The 23493-nt window shown below is 42.0% G+C and overlaps 1 protein-coding gene and 1 long non-coding RNA gene across 3 annotated transcripts in view; one reads left to right on the top strand and one right to left on the bottom strand.

The window, feature by feature from the left end:
* Window positions 1-18695, bottom strand: part of LOC132374819 (uncharacterized) — a 30269-nt gene extending 11574 nt beyond the window's left edge. The window contains exons 1-3 of one of the 2 annotated variants that reach the window (XR_009505765.1): window positions 18424-18695; window positions 15495-15542; window positions 12791-13099 (exon numbers count right to left, since the gene is read on the bottom strand). This is a non-coding gene — a long non-coding RNA (uncharacterized LOC132374819). Of the gene's footprint in view, window positions 1-12790; window positions 13100-15494; window positions 15543-18423 lie in introns of those variants that run through there. The other variant, XR_009505766.1, reaches the window with a different exon arrangement.
* Window positions 1-23493, top strand: part of TGFBR2 (transforming growth factor beta receptor 2) — a 94348-nt gene that overhangs the window by 62703 nt on the left and 8152 nt on the right. The window contains exons 4-5 of the mRNA XM_059939063.1: window positions 7030-7829; window positions 9546-9687. Of these exons, the coding sequence (XP_059795046.1) occupies window positions 7030-7829; window positions 9546-9687 (942 nt within the window). The remainder of the gene's footprint in view (window positions 1-7029; window positions 7830-9545; window positions 9688-23493) is intronic.

Genomic DNA, 23493 nt, shown 5'->3' on the forward strand with positions numbered 1-23493 from the left:
AAAACCACTTTATCAAATTGAGAGCTTGTATAAAGTCATTCTTAATCAGCTCCCACTGATGTGAAGTTTAGAGACAGTATGGCATGGGGTTAAGAGCAGGGGTCTCTAATCAAACAGAGCTTGAGAAATTATTTAAACTGTCTGACCCTTAGCTTCCCTATCTGAAAAATTGGGTTTATAATAATAGCAGTATCTACCTCATAGGGTTTTTCTTTCAATTAAATATAAATGTCATATAAAACTATTGTCACACAGAGAAGTACATAATTTGTATTCGATAATTACGAGTTTCTGTGTAACTGGGGGCTGGCAAAAAGAAATATTTCCTGCTGGTCTCTGAGTAAAGGAGAAGCTAGCTTGTACCTACTATAGCTATAGCTGTTGGTTTTTCTAGGAGCAGCTCAAGGGTTAACTCTGAGAGGGTGTGGGTGGCTTCTGTTTAGATAAAGCCACATCCCAAAGCTTCCTTTCAGCCTGATTTGCTATTGTTCGGGTTTTTCACCACCTCTTTGAAGTTTCAAGTTTGACAGTTGTTAATAGATAATTCCTTCCCCACCACATTTTTACCTGTAGGTTTTCAAAAAGAAATCAAAGGAAATTTGAGGGGAAAGTAACACTTTGGTTTCTGACATTGAAAGGGGGATTTCTAGAGTCTTCTTCAATTAATAAATTAAAGGAGATTTCTGTTTTTGTGTTTCCCTTAGCCTGAAGAAGACTAGAAATCAGCAAGGAAGACCCTTTTACATATATGGACAGGAATTAGAAAATAAAATTATCAGTGATACATGAACAGTTCATTTGGATGTTTTACACCCTTTAATGAATTGGAGACATAGCTAAGTAATTATGCAGTTAATATTTAAAATTTTTTCGTTGTGTTGTTTTCTCATACGTAAAAGAATATTCACATTGGACCAGAATGAAGTCTCTCCAAATTCTGCCAATGCATTGCAGGTTGTTAAAATAACACCAATAGAAGAGGGGCTAGTAAACTTTTTCTGTAAAGGGCCAGGTAGTAAATATTTTAGGCTTTCTGGGCCAGATATGATCTCTGTTGTATGAACTACTTAGTTTCTTTTTGTATTTAAACAACCCTTTAAAAATGAAAAATTCACAGCTCTTGAGGCTGTACAAGAGCAGCCTGTAAGCCCCGGGGCCATAGTTTGCCAACCCCTGCTGTAGGGCATAAAGAATGGGAGGGATTTTTTTTTTAATTGAAGTATAGTTGATTTACAATGTTGTGTTAATTTCTGCTATACAGAAAAGTGATTCAGTTATACATATATATATATACATTCTTTTTTTTCATATTCTTTTCCATTATGGTTTATCACAGGATATTGAATATAGTTCTCTGTGCTATAGAGACCCTGTTGTTTATCCATTCTGTATATAAAAGCTTACATCTGTTAACCCCAGCCTCCCACTCCATCCCTCCTCCACCCCCCTCCCCCTTGGCAATGTTCTCTATGTCCGTGATTCTGTTTCTGTTTCATAGATAGGTTCATTTGTGTCATATTTTAGGTACCACATGTAAGTGATATCACATGGTATTTGTCTTTCTCTTTCTAACTTACTTAGTATGATAATCTCTAGGTCCATCCATGTTTCTGCAAATGGCATTATTTTGTTCTTTTTATGGCTGAGTAGTATTCCATCATTGCATATATGTACCACATCTTCTTTATCCAAGAATGGGAGGGATATTGTCCCACAAAAGTAATTATTCATTCAGCTTCTACGGGAAACATTTGCTGAGTACCTAAGTGCCCCGCCCTGAGTCAGCTGCTGGGTAGAGAGTGGTGATCAATATGTGTGGATTTACCCTTGTAGAGCTTACTTTTTCATGGGAGGAACAAGCAATCAGAGAATCAAACCCATTTATTTATAAGACATTCTATGTTGTTAAAGACAAGTGGCCACCTGGAGAAGACACGCCCATTGGATAGTTCAGATAGTAGAGGTGGAGTTATAGGAGGGGAACCTTATTTTCTGCTGCATCTCAGTATCATTTCATCTGTCCCCCCAGTCTTGATCTCCAGGTTCATTCTTTGCTGGACAAGAGAGACCATCCATACTTCTGCACAAGATCTTCTGTTTCATTTGTAGTTCCAATCTTTCTTGTAATCGTTTTGTCCCACCACACTGAAGCCTCTAGTCCCACCTTCCCTGGGTCCCACTCAAGCCTGACAGTGTAAGAACTTAGGTTTTCAAGATTCAATCACCAAATTGTTTCCTTCTTCCTATTCTTTAAAATTTTATTGAAGTATAGTCGATTTACAATGTTGTGCTAATTTCTTCTGTACAGCAAAGTGACTCAGTTACACATACATATATATTCTTTTTTCATATTCTTTTCCATTATGGTTTGACACAGGTTACTGAATATAGTTCCTTGTGCTATATAGTAGGACCTTGTTGTTTATCCATCCATATATAATAGTTTGCCTCTGCTAATCCCAAACTCCCATTCCTTCCTGCCCCTACCCCGCTCCCCCTTGGCAAGTCTGTTGTCTATATCTGTGAGTCTGTTTTTGTTTCGTAGATATGTTGATTTGTATCGTATTTTAGATTCCACATATAAGTGATATCATATGGTATTTGTCTTTCTCTGTTTGACTTACTTCATTTAGTGTGATAATCGCTAGGTCCATCCATGTTGCTGAAAAATGGCATTATTCTTTTTGATGGCTAATATTCCATTGTGTGTGTGTGTGTGTATACACACACACACACACACACCACATCTTCTTTATCCATTCATCTGTTGATGGACATTTAGGTTGTTTCCATGTCTTGGCTGTTGTAAATAGTGCTGCTATGTACATAGGGGTGCATGTATCTTTTTGAATTATAGTTTTGTTAGAGTATATGCCCAGGAGTGGGATTGCTGCATCATACGGTGACTCTAGTTTCAGTTTTTTGAGGAATCTCCATACTGTTTTCCATAGTGGCTGCACCAATTTACATTCCCACCAACAGTGTAACAGGGTTCCCTTTTTTCTGCACCCTCTCCAGCATTTGTTAATTGTAGACTTTTTAATGATGGGCCTTCTGACTGCTACGAGGTGGTACCTCACTGTAGTTTTAATTTGCATTTCTCTAAAAATTAGCAGTGTTGAGCATCTTTTCATGTGCCACTTGGCCATCTGTATGTCTTCTTTGGAGAAATGTCTATTTAGGTCTTGTGCCCATTTTTTGATTGGGTTGTTTTTGTTGTTGTTGAGTTGTATGAGCTGTTTGTATATTTTGGAAATTAAGCCCTTGTCAGTCACATCTTTGCAGATATTTTCTCCCATTCTGTAGGTTTTCTTTTTGTTTTGTTTATGGTTTCCTTTGCTGTGCAAAAGCTTGTAAGTTTGATTAGGTCCCATTTGTTTACTTTTGTTTTTATTTCTATTGCCTTGGGAGACTGACCTAAGAAAACATTGGTACAATTTATGTCAAAGAATTTTTTGCCTATGATCTCTTCTAGGAGTTTATGGTGTCATGTCTTATATTTCAGTCTTTAAGCCATTTTGAGTTTATTTTTGTGTATGGTGTGAGGGTGTGTTCTAACTTCATTGATTTACTTGCAGCTGCCTAACATTCTCAGCACCACTTGCTGAAGAGACTATCTTTTTCCCATTTTATATTCTTGCCTCCTTTGTTGAAGATTAATTGACTGTAAGTGTGTGAGTTTTTTTCTGGGCACTCTATTCTGTTCCATTAATCTGTATGTCTCTTTTTGTGCCAATACCATGCTGTTTTGATTACTGTAGCTTTGTAGTATTGCCTGAAGTCTGGGAAGGTTATGCCTCCTGCTTTGTTTTCCTCAGGTTTGCTTTGGCAGGGTCTTTTATGGTTCCATATAAATTTTAGGATTTTTTGTTCTAGTTCTGTGAAAATGTCAGGGGTAATTTGATGGGGATCACATTAAATCTGTAGATTGCTTTGGGTAGTATTGCCATTTTAATAGTATTAATTCTTCCAATCCAAGAGCATGGGATATCTTCCATTTCTTTGAATCATCTTTAATTTCTTTTATTAATGTTTTGTAGTTCTCAGCATATTAAGTCTTTCACCTCCTTGGTGAAGTTTATCGCTAAGTTGTTATTTTTTTTTTTTTTTTTTGATGTGCTTTTAAAAGGGATAGTTTATTTACATTCACCTTCTGATATTTCATTGTTAGTGTAAAGAAATGCAAACAGTTTCTGTATGTTAATCTTGTATCCTGCTACCTTGTTGAATTTGCCTATTCGTTTTAATACATTCATGTATCTTCCTCCAAAATAGTGATTTTTTTTTTTTCTTTTGGTTGCTGGAATTCTGATGTTTGGGGGTACTTTTCATGTTTTTAGTGGCATCACATAGATGTAAGACCTAAGGCTTTCATCTAGAATAGTCAGTGGAAGTTGGCATTTCCACTTAGAACTTCCCTTAAGAATAGGTAGTTAATCATAGGGCCACTTGACATCGTCTTAGTTTCATTTCTCTCTGTGCTTCATTAAGTGAAGGCATCAAATACCATTTAGGTAATGGATTCCCTTTGAGAGATTATCTCTGTTCCACCTGGACTGTATTCTCATCACTTTTTAAAATACACCGCCAGTGGGTGAATACTGCCAATTATATAATTATGAATCCATCCTTGGACGTGATGTCTGGTCCCAAACCACCTACCCAAACTTTCCTCTCTCTTCCTTTGTGCACAGTTGTCAGTTTGGGACTCCTGCTCTTCCTCAGGTAGATCCTGTATTCTTACTTCTTCACATAACATTCCTTCTGCCATCACTGACTGCTTCCCATCCTTCACTGGCCAGCACACAGTCCTTACCACTGTGCCATCCCTGTCTCTCTGTCTTTCCCACACTCCAGCATAGATGGGGGCACGCATTAGCTTCCATCCCAGACTGCTGGATGTTGCCAGGCAGGTGTAGACACATCCTAACTTCTCTGCTGGGTCATCCCCGCTTTGAGGGCTGTCCCATCCCCTAGTAGGACCTCAGTAGTGCTGTGTTTAATGAATGAATCTAGCTTCTGAGCATGAGGACTGCTCCTTAGTGGGCACCTTTGAGAGAAAATGAATGGCTGATAAAGTAATAGAATTCTGGCATCCGTTCCCAGTGGAGACAGGCTAGCACAAAGCTCTCCCTGAACTATAACTATGTTTTCCTGACTCTTGCCCACTGAGCATCTCCATCCACGTTCTTCTTCCCAAGAAGAAAACTATTTAACCAGAGCCAACCAAGGCCAGCTCATGAATCAAAGTTTGAGGAACAAGACATTGTAGTTACTTAGCTGGTGATAAGGGCTCTTCTCCATCCCCCACAGAGCCTGCCTCAGTGGTCCCAGTCAGGAAACTGGCCTGCACTTCCTGCTATAACTTCTCTCACTAATGTTTCCATTATTGCTACTAAATATCCCTGTTCTATGAAGCTATAAATCACATGACACTGAAAAGAGAAACATTAGGGGGATATAAGGTAACTGACTTCCAAAGAGACCAGTAGGCCCAGAGCTGATGTTTCGTGGTAGCCTGGGTGTTGAGCAGAACAGGACAAGTTAGAGTTTACAAAAGAGCACAGACTGCGGCAGGACTGTGGCTGTCTCTTTGTTTTCACCAGATACCATATACATGAGCACTTTGGAGGCAGGAGTTGTCATTTTCTATATTCCCAAAACCTCCTGCAGTGCTTGGAGCTTAGTGAACGCTCAGTAAATGCTTCATCCATTTATTCAACACTTAATAAGGCCCTCATGTGTGCTAAGTGCTGGTTGCAGTCATGGAGAAGAAAGGCATGGTCCCTGGCAGCATGGAGCGCTCAGTCTGCTGGGGTGGGGAAAGTAGGGAAAGGCAGATATGAAACCAATAAATGGAGTCATAGTTATTTAACTCAAATTGTGCTCACTTGTTGCACAGGAAAAATGTGGCATGCTATGGGAATATATAAAATAGAATGTTTTCCTAAATTTCCTTTAGGGAGTGACGTTTAAGCTGAGTTTTGTGGGGTTTTTTTGTGGGTTGTTGTTTTTTTTGTTTGTTTGTTTGTTTGTTTTTAGCAGAGAAAGATTTATTGCAGGGCCAAGCAAGGAGAACAGGTAGCTCATGCCCACCACCGCCCCCCCCAAAAACCCCGAATCTCCCGAAGGGTTTCAGCAAAGCATTTTTTAAATTGAAGTATAGTTGATTTACAATGTTGTGCTAATTTCTGCTGTCCAGCAAAGTGATTCAGTTATACATATTGGTACATCCTTTTTTTTTAATATTCTTTTCCATTATGGTTTATCCCAGGAGATTGAATGTAGTTCCCTGTGCTATACAGTAGGAACTTGTTGTTTATCTATTTTATAGGTAATGGTTTGCATCTGCCAACCCCAAACTCCCAATCCATCCCTCTCCCACCTTCCCTACCCCTTGGCAACCACAAGCCTGTTCTCTGTGTCTGTGAGTCTGTTTCTGTTTTATCGATAGGTTCATTTGTGCCATATTTTAGATTCCACATATAAATGATATCATATGGTTTTTGTCTTTATCTTTCTGATTTACTTCACTTAGTATGATCATCTCTAGGGCCATCCATGTTGCTGCAAATGGCATTATTTCATTCTTTTTTATGGCTGAGTAATAGTCCATTGTATATATGTACCGCATCTTCTTTATCCATTCCTCTGTCGATGGACATTTAGGTTGTTTTTATGTCCTGGCTATTGTGCATAGTGCCAGCAAACCATTTTTAAAGACCAGGGCGTGGGAGGGGCATCCCAGGGTATGTGATTAGCTCGTGCACAATTCTCTGATTGGTTGATGTTGAGTTTTGATTTCTAAGATGAGTTTTGAGGGAAGAGTAGGAGATATTGACTAGATGGCCAGAGGCAGGCAAGGCTGGACAAGTGCACAATAGCATCCATGCCTGTAATAAAAACTCACCATATGTTGTCCACAAAAACTATGCTGAAGGTAAAACCTACGATGCTTGGGGTGTGGACCACTTCCTTCCAGTGCACACCTGCTGACCCAGCTCCTTCTCTCCTTTGTTTCCACCTCAGAATACGCCACCAACAACCCCGACTTGCTGTTGGTCATCTTCCAAGTGACAGGTGTCAGCCTCCTGCCGCCGCTGGGCATCGCCATTGCTGTCATCGTCACCTTCTACTGCTACCGCGTCCACCGGCAGCAGAAGCTGAGCCCGGCCTGGGACTCGGGCAAGCCGCGCAAGCTGATGGAGTTCAGTGAGCACCTGGCCATCATCCTGGAGGATGACCGCTCCGACATCAGCTCCACCTGCGCCAACAACATCAATCACAACACAGAGTTGCTGCCCATTGAGCTGGACACCCTGGTGGGCAAAGGGCGCTTCGCTGAGGTCTACAAGGCCAAGCTGAGGCAGAACACGTCTGAGCAGTTTGAGACCGTGGCCGTCAAGATCTTCCCCTATGAAGAATATGCCTCCTGGAAGACGGAGAAGGACATCTTCTCGGACATCAACCTCAAGCACGAGAACATCCTGCAATTCCTGACAGCTGAGGAGCGCAAGACGGAGCTGGGCAAGCAGTACTGGCTGATCACTGCCTTCCACGCCAAGGGCAACCTGCAGGAGTACCTGACGCGCCACGTCATCAGCTGGGAGGACCTGCGCAGGCTGGGCAGCTCGCTGGCCCGTGGCATCGCGCACCTGCACAGCGACCACACGCTGTGCGGCCGACCCAAGATGCCCATCGTGCACAGGGACCTCAAGAGCTCCAACATCCTGGTCAAGGGAGACCTCACCTGCTGCCTCTGTGACTTCGGCCTCTCCCTGCGGCTGGACCCCACTCTGTCTGTGGATGACCTGGCCAACAGTGGGCAGGTAGGGCAGCCCCGGCCCCCTTGGGCCCCTCCCCTTGCTACTGGCACCCCTCCCTCTCATCTCCATCAGCCCTGCACTCTGACACTGGTCCAGGGAATCCAGTTAATCCTGACTGCACCCCGCTCTCGTGCCAGGGTACCTCTGCCAACAAGCAGCATTTCTCTCCCTGGTTCTCCAGATCCTTACCAGCTTAGGACAGGCATTTCTCCTTGAGTCAGTCCTCATTTCTCTCCCTGGTTCTCCAGATCCTTACCAGCTTAGGACAGGCATTTCTCCTTGAGTCAGTCCTCATTTCTCTTCCATTTGGACATTATTTTCCTTTGCTTCAAACACTGCTAGTACTGTATCTCTATCTTTTTCCTGTCTTAGGGTTGTACTCAGCCCTTGCTACTCTGTAATCTTGGTCCTTATATTGGTTTTTTTGGTTTGTTTTTTTTTTTTTTTTACCATTTTAGAAGGCAGTCTCCTTGAAGTCCAAATCCACATCTATTTGGTCACATCCATCACAAGGCCTTGAACAGGGAAAGTGACCAATAAGTATTTGTAGAGTGAGTGACAGACTGGGTGAAGGAAAAGTTCCTCTTTTGAAGCATCTCACAGATTAAAATTGAAACCTTTTTGGTTAAGGAGCTATCAGATACTAACATTACCGTCATTCTTTATGTTTTACACGCCAGAAGCTTGGCTGTGGATTAGAGTGAAGTGTTGAGAGTGCCGTTGTTTCCTCTAACCAGGCTGAGGGGAGTGCTTTTGAAGCATCTAGTCACTGCTCAGGCAGCTTTCCGGGTCCATGGCCACACATCCAAGTGTAGAGATAAACATGTTGAAACACGGACAGATTACTGTGCCAGGGTAACAAGTCATGCAATGACCTATTAAAAAGAAAAATTTCTTCTAATTTATGCCAATAAGAAGCGTTATTTGGGGTGATATTATCAACTCACTTGACGTTCCCTGGATCCTTGGGAAGATAGGACTTCACTGTTATTTAGTCAATCTATACAAGCTACATTATCAAACATTCAAGTGATTTTTCTTCCCCAGAAGCATTTCTTCTATGTTCCTATGTATTGCAGTGTTTTCATACTACCAGTCATCGTTCAAATAAAACTACATAGCATGCCCATCAAAATTATAAAATGACCAGGTTTGGGCTCTTAATGGAAATACTTTCATACAATTCAATTTAGCAGAGATTTTATGTAATTATACGACATGCTCGGCACACTAGAATGTGTAATGGGGTAAACAAAGAAGATTAAGACAATTCTCAAGTGACAAAAAATTAATGGTAATTATTATTTCACCACAAATCTTGGAGTTACAAGGGTGAAAAAATATTTAATTTGCAAAAACAAAAATCAGCATCAAAAATATCACTGATGTGGTCACTCAGGTTCTCTGCAAGGATGTTACTGTATACGTGATACGATGACATATGTCACGGGGCTAAACAAAGCAGCTCTGGGGTTTGGCATTTCCTTATTGTGGCATTTTTTTCTTTATATTCATTAAAGGGTTTTCAGGGAGAGAACACCTATTTTTTAAAGAATAATTACATAAGCTGTACCTTTCTGTGCAGGTCTCGTTACTTTTAAAAGCATTGTGCTTTTTAAAGGTCAACTACCCGTGTAGGGGACAAACGTCAGCTATATTTTGAAAATAGGTATGCAGCTGGAATTCAGTGATGGGCCTCAATGTCTGTTTTTGCTTTAGGTGGGAACGGCGAGATACATGGCTCCAGAGGTCCTAGAGTCCAGGATGAATCTGGAGAATGTCGAGTCCTTCAAGCAGACGGATGTCTACTCCATGGCCCTGGTGCTCTGGGAAATGACATCTCGCTGCAGCGCAGTGGGAGGTAGGCATGGACACCGTCGCGGTGCAGTGGTGCCTCACGCGCCTTAGAGCGTGATGTCGCGCTCTTTGCTTCAACACGGTTCCAGGGATACAGAGCACTCATTGAGATCTGGTAGGACACAGCTATTCCAGAACGATCTGGAATGGTGCTAAAAAGCCTAGGTTTTATAGCTGAAAGCCAGGTTTGGAGCATAAAGCATTTTATCTCCTTTCCTGAAGTTTATAATTACTTTTCTCTTGACCCATCACGCCACAGATATTTACATATCTGGCAAGAGATGAACACTAGTAATATTCATAAGAATTATTTCTGCCTATCAAATGGGTACCATGATTCAGAAAAGTATCTGACTTTTGTTTCATTTTGTATTTTAAGGTTTTTCAGAATTATATGGTCCAGGAACTGGATTTGACTCAAAATTTACTTTTATGGACATAACTTTCCTTTGTTGAACAAAACAAGCAAAATGGTTTGACATATTTGTTTAGGTTTTGAAAAATCTAGTGAAGAGAGGTTATTGATGAATGCAGTATTCTTCAGGGGTACAGGGGGCTGTCATCGTTTTAGAGAGCATTGTCCCCTGATCTTCTTGGAGATGGGATTGGCTGATGTCTACATCACTTTATCCTTTTCTGACCCTGCTCTCAGTGGTTTCTGTCAGGGTCTTAGGTCTCACCTTAGAAAATTGATATATCCCAACCTGGTCCTGGCTAGATGCTAAGTCAAGCCAAGCTAACTCCAATTTTAACCCTTTGTTTTGTAATAATGTTAGACACACAGAATCACTGCGTGAGTAGCACAGGGAGTTCCCATATGCTCTTCACCCAGCTTCCCCTTGTGCTAACACCTTACCTAAACCAAGCACAGCTGTGGAAGATTGGACATTGACATTGGTACCATGTCTTTAATTAATCTATAGGACTAACTTGTATTTCCAAGCCCCTAGTAATGGGGAACAGGATCCACTCCAGGATTCCACGTTACCTTAGCCACCAGGCCACCTCAGTCTCCTTTGATGTGTGGTGGTTGCTCAGTCTGTGTTTCTTTCGTGACCTTGACACTTGGGAAGAATTCAGACCAGGTATTTTATAGACTGTCTCTCACTTTGGGTTTCTCTGATGTTTTCTCATGATTAGATTGAGAATGTGCATTTTTAGGCAAGAATACCACAGAAATGATGTTGAGCCCTACTCAGGGTGTCACATGCGGGTGGAGATGCCAGTGTGCTGTCCAATCTCATCACGTGGTGAAGGTGTCTCCACATTTCTCCCTGTAAAGATACTACCTTTTCCATTTGTAATTAATACAAATCTTGTGGGAAGGCACTTTGACCTGTTTCTACTAAACACCTGTTTAGTACAGAGACTAACCTGTTTTTTACCATAATTTTACTTGCTAATTCTAGGGTCCATCAGTAGCTCTTGCAAGCTACAATTATTACTGTAATGTTTGCCTAATGGTGATTTTCTGTTTTTCTTATCCCTTCTACATTTATTCATAGATATTCTGCTTATGAGATATCTGTCCTTTCTCTCACCAACCCCTTTTATTTGTTCATTTTACTATGTATTTATATGAGTATGAAGTTGTGGATATTTATCGTATTCTATGGGTATTTAATATTATCAATATTTATTTTGTTGCTTAGATTATAACAGCTTTGGTCACTGGGCTAAACTACCTAGCATTTTGCTCCAGGTGGATCTGGTTGGCACCATTTCCTGCTCTGATAATTCCTCCTTTTGAGAACTTTCTTAGCTGACTCTCTAGGATGGGTCCTGCTGGGAGCCTTGCTGTCCCATCACCTGTTTCCCTGGGTCCCTGCATGGAGATGGCACTTCCTGTCTGGCTGACCCTGTTATTTTCTGGTTTCCTGGCTGAGATATCTTCCCCCGTAGCACTTCCAAAAGTAACAGTTTTTTCTTGCACAGTGAAATTTGTTTAATCAAGTTTCAGCCACTGAGAATCATTTTCTGCTTGAAAGCTTTGACAGCTCGAAAATGAATCCTCAGACCAGACCAGTGTGAGTTGTGTCAGAAGAGACAATGATGCTGTTGTCATCGTCTCAATAAATTTACCTCGTCTTCGGTATCTCTCTTATCCTTTCAAGCCCGTCATTCTATAAACGTGAGCTGGAAGACTGTGTCTTCCCCTCTGGCAGTGCCGCCAGCTTCTTAAGGCCTGATGTGAGCTCCCTGCTTCCACGGTTATCAATGACTGACGCCCTTTCCTGTTGATATTTGCTGAGTGTGGAAGAATTCAGGCTAATGGGGAAGAACCGAGTTCACCAGCTTTTACAAGGTCTAAAAACGGATACAGTATAAATAAGTTTTCCCAAGGAAGGAACAGGGTCCCATTTGTTCAGCAAGCCTCAAAAAACCTTTCATAACCTTTAGGATAAGAACAGACAGCTTTAGGGAACCGGAAAGAGGCCATCCCGGTTTTCATTTTGTTTGATCTTAAGCCCACAGTACTGTTCCTCCCATCTCCGCTCAGGCCGCAAAAGTCAAAGTTCTTTGTCTATCCTCACTTTCGTCCAGCAGACAGCCCTTCACTTGATTAAGTGCGTGAACTCATGTATTAAACCCTTTCTTTTGCCTTCTTTTAAAAGTACTGTTTTTTTCTGTTTTGTTTTGTTTTCTGTTTTTTTTGTGTCTGTGCTTCAAAAACCGTGAAGGCAGATTTTCAGCCTAGTCTTAATTACAGAGACTTTTCTTTTATATTTAAAGAGCCCCTTAGAGGGTACATTAAAGTTAGTACCTTCTAAGGGAAGTTAGGGGTGTTCCCTCTAACCTGCTGTACAAACACAGATGGAAGGACAAGTATTTCCATGAAGAAGCTTGCTGTCTACTGATGAAACAGACTTTTTTTTTCCTCCTTTACTTTTAAAAACTTTGCACATTCAGACACATTTCTTACCTTACACATAAAATAGACAATATCCCTCTAGTTGATATTACACTTTAATTTATACAGAGAGAGGGCAGGATATAAAAGGGCTTTCCTGAGGCTTAAACTTCTTTCTGTGACTTGAAATACAGCGTATGTAATTACTATTTTTCGTGGACAGTCTCATTTCAGAAAAGGAAATGTGGAAAATGCTTACCTCAGTGTGATGAGTTATAGATTGATATTTTATTTCACAGTATAGATCCACTGATATTCTCTCCCATTTATTCTGAGTAGCAGGACATCTAACTGAATGAAGCAGGAGACTAGGCATCAAAGGACGGTCTTGCAGGAGGAGAAGGTGAAATCCCAGCTTTCCTGACTCGAGTGACCCTGTTCTGCTCTCAGGGCTGAGCCCCAACTCTTGGCGTGGAGGCCCAGCAGGCCTCGCCTGCTTCTCGCTGCCTTTATCACAGGCCTTAGTGCTGGGCGTTGTCTCGGACTGTTTACTGGGCCTGGAACACTGAAGGAGACTTTTTTACAGGCGAGGCAGGGGACAAGGGACTGAGGGCCCAGATTGGCTAAAGGGAGTTCAACAGTAGGGTCAGGCAAGGAGGGTTAGGTCAGCTTTCCAAAGGAACAATGAGCCTAAGAAGTGTCCTCTCTGTGCAAGAAGGACAGAGGAAACACAAACAAGAGACAACACAACACTGGAGAAGCCGCACTCTTCTCAGGTGAGAAAATGCAGAGGTGGTAATTAATAGCACCCTTTGGAAGCCAGCTGGTCCAGCTCCCTTACCACAAGATTCCACCTAGGAGCTCAAGAGATGGGTTGTCATAATTGAAGAGAGTCGTCAAAAGGGAAAGACTTTCTGGTAGAAGTAGGTTTGGTCCAGATGAAGAAGGCCACCGAGAAACGACAACTACCGTTACATAAGCAATTGCTTCATGGAACAACTCATTCCATCTACCAAGGACTCTTTGAAGGGTGTGCTGTTACTAGCCCCATTTTACAGATGGGAAAACTGAGGTTTTAGGAGGTGGGAAAGTTGTGGAGACAGGCATCAGAGCCCTGTTGTCTGGCTCTGGCCCACAGGCCCTAACCTTCCTAGTACAGTGTTGGCCTGACCAATGGAGAGCATGTGTAGCCCGTGGCAGCTAGGACTACCATTATTAATTTTACAGAAGGGGGTAGTCAGTGCTACTCTGTGTATTGTGGCCTTTGACTCGAAGCCTTTCTGGAAGCATCTGGCAAGACAGTCACACACTTGGGGAACATTCAGTGATGGCCTCACTTCTGAACATTTCCAGTGGTTGACTTTCCTCTCACCTCTGGGTGAGTCTCTGTTAAAAGAATCCCAAGGCTATTAAATGCTGTAGTGTGTTACAGCCTCAGTGCCTTAAAGTCTGAGATAACTTCCTTATCCTTATTTCTCTGAAGATATATCTATTCATTCTTTCATTCACTAAACCAATATTTATTGAGTACCTACTGCATGGAAGGCATTACTCAAAGTGCTGAGGGTACAGAGACTCTCAGGAGATGGCAGAGTAGAAGGATGTGAGCTCACCCCCCTCACAATAACACCAAAATCACAACTAACTGCTGAACAACCATCGATAAAAAAATGCTGGAAGCTACCAAAAAAGATATACTACACCCAAAGACAAAGAAGAAGCCACAACAAGACGGTAGGAGGGATGCAATCGTGATAAAATCAAATCCCATACCCATCGGGTGGGCAACACACAAACTAGAAAATAATTATATGGCAGAAGTTCTCCCACACGAGTGAAAGTTCTGAGCACCACATCAGGCTCCCCAGCCTGGGGGTCTGGCATCAGGAGCCCCCAAAGCATCTGGCTCTGAAGGCCAGTGGGGTTTGATTGCAGGAATTTCACAGGACTGGGGAAAACAGAAACTCCACTCTTGGAGGGTGCACACAAGGTTTCGTGCACACCAGGACCCAGGGGAAAAAGCAGTGACCTCATAAGAGCCTGGGCCAGACCTACCTGCTGTTATTAGAGGGTCTTCTGTGGAGGTAGGGTGTGGCTCCAGCTCACTGCAGGGACAAAGACACTGGTGGCGGTAGTTCTGGTGAGTACTCATTGGCGTGAGCCCTCCTGGAGGCCGCCATTTTCTCACCAAGACCTGGCCCCACCCAACAGCTTGTAGGCTCCAATGCTGGGACCTGGGCATCCACCTCAGGTCAAACAAACAACAGGGTGGGGACACAGCCCCACCCATCAGCAGAAAAGCTGTCTAAAATCTTCCTGAGCCCATGGCTTCCTGCTAAACACACCCCTAGACACAGCCCTGCCCACCAGCGGGACAAGACCCAGCTCCAGCCACCAGTGGGCAGGTACCAGTCCCTCCCACCAGGAAGCTGGCACAAGCCCATTGAACCAGCCTTATCCACCAGGGGGCAGACAGCAGAAGCAAGAAGAAATAAAACCCTGCAGCCTGTGGAACAGAAACCGCAATCACAGAAAGTTACACAAAGAGATAGCAGATGAATATGTCCCAGATGAAGGAACAAGATACCCCAGGAGAACAACTAAGTGAAGTGAAGATAGGCAATCTACCTGAAAAAGAATTTTCATACACCACAATCAAGTGGGATTTATCTCAGGGATGCAAGGATTTTTCAGTATCTGCAAATCAATCAGTATGGTACACCACAATAATAATTTAAAGAATAAAAACCATATGATCATCTCGATAGATGTAGAAAAGCTTTTGACAAAATTCAACACCAATTTATGATGAAAACTCTCCAGAAGGTGGGCATAGAGGAAACATACGTCAACATAATTAAGGCCGTATATGACAAACCTACAGCTAATATCATGCTCTGAGGAAATGCTTTCAGCTTTTCACTGTTAAGATCAGGAACAAGACAAGGATGTCCACTCACCACTTTTATTCACCATAGTTTTGGAAGTTCTAGCCATGGCAATCAGAGCTGAAAAAGAAATAAAAAGAATCCACATTAGAAAAGAAGGAAAACTATCACTGTTTGCAAATAACATGATACTATACATAGAAAATCCTAAAGATGTTACCAGAAGACTACTAGAGCTCATCAATGTATTTGGTAAAGTTGCAGGATACAAAATTAATACACAGAAATCTGTTGCATTCCTATACACTAACAACAAAAGGTCAGAAAGAGAAATTAAGGAAACAATCCCATTTACCATCGCATCAAAAATAATAAAATACCTAGGAATAAACTTACCTAAGGAGGCAAAAGACCTGTACTCAAGAAACTATAAGATGGTGATGAAATAAATCAAAGATGATACATACAGATGGAAAGATATACCATGTTCTTGGACTGGAAGAATCAATATTGTCAAAATGACTGTACTACCCAAGGCAATCTACAGATTCAATGCAGTCCCTATCAAATTACCAATGGCATTTTTCACAGAACTGGAACAAAAAATCTTAAAATTTGTATGGAGACACAAAAGGCCCTGAATAGCCAAAGCAATCTTGAAAAAGAAAAACAGAGCCAGAGGAATCAGGCTCCCTGACTTCAGACTATACTATAAAGCTACAGTCATCAAAACAGTATGGTACTAGCAAAAAACCAGAAATATAGGTCAATGGAACAGGATAGAAAGCCCAGAACTGAAACCACGCACCTGTGGTCAATTAATATACAACAAAGGAGGCAAGACTATACAGTGGAGAAAAGACAGTCTCTTCAATAAGTGGTGCTGGGTAAACTGGAACGCTACATGTAAAAGAATGAAATTAGAACATTCTTTAACACCAAAAATAAACTCAAAATGGATTAAAAACCTAAATGTAAGACTGTACACTATAAAACTCTTAGAGGAAAACATAGGAAGAACAGTCTCTGACATAAATTGCAGCAATATCTTTTTGATCCGTCTCCTAGAGTAATGGAAATAAAAACAAAAATAAACAAATGGGACCTAATTAAACTCAAAAGCTTTTGCACAGCAGAGGAAAACATAAACAAAATGAAGACAACCCACAGAATGGGAGAAAATATTATTTGCAAATGATGCGACCGACAAGGGATTAATCTCCAAAATATACAAGCAGCTCATGCAGCTCAATATCAAAAAAAAAAAAAAACCCAATCAAAAAATGGGCAAAAGATCCTAAATAGACATTTCTCCAAAGAAGGCATACAGGTGGTGAAGAGGCACATGAAAAGATATTCAGCATTACTAATTATTAGAGAAGTGCACATCAAAACTACAATGAGATATAACTTCACACCAGTCAGAATGGCCATCACCAAAAAGTCTACAAACGATAAATGTTGGAGAGGGTGTGGAGGAAAGGGAACCCTCTTGCACTGCTGGTGGGAATGTAAATTGGTGCAGCCACTATGGAGACCAGTATGGAGGTTCCTTACAAAACTAAAAATAGAGCTATCGTATGATCCAGCAATCCCACTCCTGGGCATATGTCCAGAGAAAACCATGGGTCAAAAGGATACATGTACCCCAATGTTCATTGTAGCGCTGTTTATAATAGCCAAGACAGAGAAGTAACCTAAATGACCATCAACAGATGAATGGATAAAGAAGATGCGGTACATATATACAATGGAATATTACTCAGCCATTAAAAAGAATGAAATAATGCCATTTGCAGCAACATGTGTGGACCTGGAGCTTATCATAGTAAATGAAGTAAGACAGAGAAAGACAAATATCAGATGATATTGCTTATATGTGGATTCTAAAAAAAATGATACAAATGAACTTATTTACAAAACAGAAACAGACTTAGAAAACACACTTATAGTTACCAAAGGAGCAAGGTTGGCCGGCAGGGGGGGATAAATTGGGAGTTTGGGATTGACATATACACACTACTATATTTTAAGTAGATAATCAACAAGGACCTGCTGGTGGCTCAATGGTTAAGAATCTGCCAATGCAGGAGACACGGGTTTGAGCCCTGGTCCGGGAAGATCCCACATGCTGCGGAGCAACTAAGCCCGTGTGCCACAACTACTGAGCCTGCGCTCTAGAGCCCGCGAGCCACAACTACTGAGCCCGCGTGCCACAACTACTGAGCCCGTGTGCCACAACTACTGAGCCCGCGTGCCACAACTACTGAAGCCTGCACACCTAGAGCCCATGCTCCACAACAAGAGAAGCCACAGCAATGAGAAGGCTGTGCACCGCAATGAAGTGTAGCCCCCGCTCGCTGCAACTAGAGAAAGCCCGCATGCAGCAACAAAGACCCAGTGCAGCCAAAAATAAATTAATTAATTAATTAAAAAATAATAATAATACCTGAGAAATGTACAGTATGACCTCAAAGGGAAAAAACATACTAAGCACAGGGAACTCTGCTTAGTATTCTGTAATAACCTATAAAGGAAAAGAATCTGAAAAAGAATAGATATATGTATATGTATAACTGAATCGCTTTGCTGTATGCCTGAAACTAACACAAATTGTAAATCAACTATAGTCCAATTTAAAATAAAAATTAAAAGAAAATGCTAAGGATGCAGTAGTGAAAAAAAAAGAGTCCCTGTCCTCAAGGGACTGGGTGTCTAATGAAGAACTACTATGCTAGAAAGACAAGTACTGCATGAATAGATATGAAATCATAACTTAAGGGCTGGGGGTGTGTATGATGATTGCAGAAAGAAAAACAAAATAGAGTTAGGGGATAGCTAATAACAGGGGTTGTTATTTCAGGCACTTGGGTCATCTGAAAGTATAGAAAAGAGAAACCAAGAAAATAGGTTTTTCAGAGTTGCTTGAGGAGGGAACAAATGGAAGGAGGTGGCCAGTGTGTTACTGTTTTATAAAGAAGGAGGAAAGCCATGAACTCACCATCCCTCCAGGACAAATCAGGAGAGTTGTTCTCTTCTACAAAGAAGTCTCTGTCCTGGCTTTCGGCTTGTCTGGTGTCCATGCAAGTGTTTGCACCGTGTGTGGTGTGTGGGAAGCGGAGGAAGGTGGGTCCTTCAGGGCCCCCTCTGGGAGCACAGCAGGCACAATAGTCACGTCACCCCAGCCAACCGGGCCCCCAGGCTGGCTGACTTCCAAATCCCTGGCCATGTCGGCCTTTGAATAGCAGCTGACACACAGCAGCCAGCTGAGCAAGTATTTTCACAAGAGGAGAAACACAACCCCAGCTTGCTGCAGCCTGTAAGGCAGACAAAACGTGCAAAAGAATCAAAAGGAAAGGAGGGAAGAAAAAAAAGAGGGGTGGGAGAGGAGTGAAGAGAGCCCGGGATCGCAGCCTTCATCTTCCTGCATTTCCAGGCAGGATAATTTGGAAGGAAGGCAGATATAAAAGTCAGGGTTGTGCTCAGGGGAAAACTGCCAACAACTTCACGGCTCTATGAAGTTGGAACCACGATCAAAACAGCAGCTGCAGACCAGATGCTGACTTTCAGGGAGTGAGCATCTCCGCTGCCTGGGTCCCCTCTGAGCTCCAGAGCCGGAGACGGCAGACTTTCTCCTGAGAGCCTCCAGCCAGACAAAGAGATGCTGTGGGGCCGGGATGGGGCGGTGGCCCTCAGTGAAAGGACTGCGGGGAGGACGGGATGGGGGTGGGAAGAAAAGCAGAGAGATCTAAAGGTTTCTTAGAACAGAGACTGTGTGAGGCCCTCAAGGAAATCCCAAGGTCCCCGTTGCGCCTGTAGGGAGGCAGCCAGCTGAGGCGCGAGAGGGAGCCTGGTCCCAGCAGGTGGTCCTGCCGTTGCGAGCAGGGCGTCTGCCTTGGGTTGGGTGCCTCGGGCCCTGGAACCAACGCCCCACGAGTACCGAAGGAGGACTGTGTTAATGATGGCCAGCACTTGCGCTTTCTCTTCTTTTGTGGATACAGAAACTGAGGCACAAAGAGTTGATGTCTCTTTTCCAAGTCCTCATCTCTAGTTTATGATGGGTCTGGGGTAAACACAACGAATAATACCCCTACTTATGATGCACACCGTTAGCACTTCTTTTTAAAAGTGCTAAACTCGATCTTACTCTCTAAGCTGTTTGCTTTTTTTTCTTAGAGGCATTTCCAAAATTTTTAAAAGATGGTATTTATTTTAAAAGATGGCACTCTCTGAACTAACCCCACTCACCTTTTGACTTGCTTTCTCTGCAGTTCTTCACATTATTTGATCAAAGGCACAAAAAGAAAAATGCAACAGTCTCATTTTTCTCCATCTCCACCACCATCAGCCTTATCCCAGGGGGAGCTCTGAAGCATGAATTGCACAGTAGTCATCTCCTCTAGAGGCAAGACAGACTGTTAGAACTCCTGTGTTGACCCAGCAATCCCACTACCGGGCATATACCCAGAGAAAACCATAATTCAAAAGGACACATGCACCCCAATATTCATTGCAGCACTATTTACAATAGTCAGGACATGGAAACAACCTAAATGTCCATCAACAGAGAAATAGATAAAGAAGATGTGGTACCTATATACAATGGAATACTACTCAGCCGTAAAAAGGAGTAAAATTGGGTCATTTGTAGAGATGTGGATGGACCTAGAGACTGTCATACAGAGTGAAGTAAGTCAGAAAGAGAAAAACAAATACCGTATATTAACGCATATATGTGGAATCTGAACAAATTGGTCTATACGATCTTATTTACAAAGCAGAAATAGAGACACAGATGTAGAGAACAAATGTATGGATACCAAGGGGGAAGTGGGGGGGATGAATTGGGAGATTGGGATTGACATATATACACCACTATGTATAAAATAGATAACTAATGAGAACCTGCTGTATAGCACAGGGAACTCTTAGTGCTCTGTGGTGACCTAAATGGGAAGGAAATCCAAAAAGAGGGGATATATATATATATGTATAGCTGATTCACTTTGCTGTACAGTAGAAACTAACACAACATTGTAAAGCAATTATACCAATTAAAAAAAAAAAAAAACTCCCATGTTAATTCATCATTGGCTACAGACTGCCCTCCAGGCCAGGAAGCTCCCATCAACCAAGGGTAATTCTCCATAGAAGGGAGAAATTGTGACCCCTTACAACTCAGCGTTTGCAGCAGCTCGGGGCTGGTGTTCTTGGCTTGGTAAAGGGGGTCTAGGCAGGCTGCCAACCACATCTGCTATGGCAGCCAAAAGAGTTGGAAATGGAGAGTCAGTGGACTGATACATTGTCTAAGGAGCAGTTTATGTCATATGCAAATCATATTACACATTATATTATATTATATTATATTATATTATATTATATTATAGTATATATTATATTATACATACCTCAGGGCATGGCACTAAGAGAGCATCATTATTTGATTAGATTGAATTACAGGATAGCTCTGGAGGGGGACATGGAGGTCATCTAGTTCAGCCCACTCATTTTATAGAAGAGAAGATTTAGGTCAGAGTAAACCCTTACTGGGAGCTTAGCTCTTGCTTGAATTCAAGCCAGCTCATATTTATTGAAAGCCTACTGTGTATAAGGCACAATTTCAGCAGACACAAAACTCAGCCTCTGCCTTAGGCCTTAGGAGTTTACAGTCCAGTAAAAGATAAGGGACTAGAAGAAAGAAAGAAGGTGTATAAATACTATGCAAATCAAAGTTCAGATCTCACCCCAAGAGCAGTACAGATTAAGTGCTATGGGCACTTGAAGGCAAATGCAGACACACAGAAGGATGGTTTGTGCTTGTTTCAAAGTGGTGGAGGAGGGGAGGCCTTCATCCCAACTAAGGAAAGAGAAAATACCCTGCCAGCTCTTCTAGTTGGGTGAGGCGGGAAAAGATAAATATGCAAGTAAGGTTCTGGGAAAGGGGGAAGATCAAATAAACAAGAACAAGCCATCTCTTTTCAAAATGTCATTTCGCCTTAAATGCCTCTTCAATTCTCAGCCTGGAAGGGCAAATTATTGAAAGTTTCACTCATTAAACAGGGTTATTTTGAAGTAAAGGCCAAAGGTACTATTTATTTTGGAGGAAAATGGCGAATCCAGCCCACTCTTCCCTTTTGGCTCAGGCATGTTTCAGTACTGGAGTGATTTTATTTTCTAAATTGTCCTGTGATGCACTGACATGGGTATTGTCCCACCCACTTAAATTAGTAGATGTTCTAATATTCACCCAGAGTTTATGCATTGGCCACTTTGGACAGGATCTAAGATTAATTCATTCATTCGCTCAACAAAGCATTTATTGAGAGCCTGTTGTATGGGAGGCCCTGCCGTGGGTGCCAGGAATACAAGCATGAGAAAGGGACTCTGAACCTGCCTGCGGACGCTCACCGTCTGGTCGAGTGAGACAGATAAGCAGTGGCTGTACACCCTAAAATAGAGCTCTGCCCCCAGACGTCTAATAAAGAATGGCTCTGGGGATATTCAAGGAAGCTTCTATAACGATACCGACCCTAGAACATGAGGGGGGATCAAGATGGCAGAGTAGGAAGACCCTGAGCTAACCTCCCCCCATGAACATGGCAAAACTACCACTACATATAGAGCAGATCTCTCTGAGAATGACCTGAAGATTAGCAGATCAGCTCTTCTACAACAAAGGCTATAAAGAAAGAACCACACAAAGTCAGGTAGGAGGCGAGGACAAGTGATCTCGTCCAGACCCACACCCCTACTGCATGACCCAGAAGAGGAGGGAGTATCACAAGCTCAAGGATCCTCCCTGGGAAGCAAGAGGTTCGAGCCCCATATTAAGCACCCCAGCCCTGGGGTCTGGCACTGGAAGATGAGTCCCCTTGGCTGGTTGGAAAACCAGTGGGGCACACCAGAGGACTGTAAGAAACCGAGACCCCACTCTTGAAGAGCACAGACAGATTTGCTTGCTCCCGGCCCCAGAGCAGAGGCAGCATCCCAGGAAAAGACACGGTCCATGCTCACTTCAGATCCAGCTCTCCCACCAAAGCCACAAAGGGCACATGCAGACTGCATAGGGATGCACACAAGGATATGCCTTCAAGATCAGGGTAGATAACTTTTTCACTTAATTTAAGAGAGACAAACAGAAATAGTCAAAGTGAGAAGACAGAGGACTCTATTTCAAATGAAGAAACAAGATAAAACCCTAATGAAACACAGAGAAATAATTTACCTGATATAAAGAATTCAAAGCAATAGTAATAAAAATACCTTGATACAAATGAAAATAAAAACACAACTTTTCAAAAATCTATGGGACATAGCAAAAGCAGTTCTAAGAGGAAAGTTTATAGTGATACAGGCCTACTACTTCAAGAAACAAAAATCTCTGACACCCTAACTTTCTACCTAAAAGACTTAGAAAAAGAAGAACAAACAAAGCCCAAAGTCAGCAGAAGGAAGGAAATAATAAAGATCAGAGAGGAAACAAAATAGAGATCAAGAAAACAATAGAAAAGATTAATGAAACCAAGAACTGGCTTTTTGAAAAGAGAAACAAAATGGATAAACCTTCAGCCAGGCTCACCAAGAAGAAAAGAGAGAGGACCCAAATAAACAAAATAAGATATTAAGGTGGAGAAGTAACAACTGATATCACAGAGATACAAAAAAATCATAAGATAATACTACTAACAGTTATGCCAACAAATTGGACAACATGGAATAAATGGACAAATTTCTAGAAACATACAACCTGCCAAGATTAAATCAAGAAGAAACAGAAAATTTGAACAGACCAATCACTGGAAGTGAAATTGAATTTGTAATTAAAAAACTCCCAGCAAACAAAAGTCCAGGGCTGGATGGCTTCACAGGTGAATTCTACCAAACATATAAAGAAGAGTTAATACCTTTATTTCAAAAACTATTGCAAAAAAATTGAAGTGGAGGGAACACTTCTAAACTATGAGGTCAGATTTACAATTTACAAATTCTAAGAGGTCAGCATTACCCTGACACAAAAGCCCGACAAAGGCATTATAAAAAAAAGAAAATTACAGGCCGTTATCCCTGATGA

The sequence above is a fragment of the Balaenoptera ricei genome, chromosome 11 (assembly GCF_028023285.1).
Source record: "Balaenoptera ricei isolate mBalRic1 chromosome 11, mBalRic1.hap2, whole genome shotgun sequence".
Taxonomy (NCBI): domain Eukaryota; kingdom Metazoa; phylum Chordata; class Mammalia; order Artiodactyla; family Balaenopteridae; genus Balaenoptera; species Balaenoptera ricei.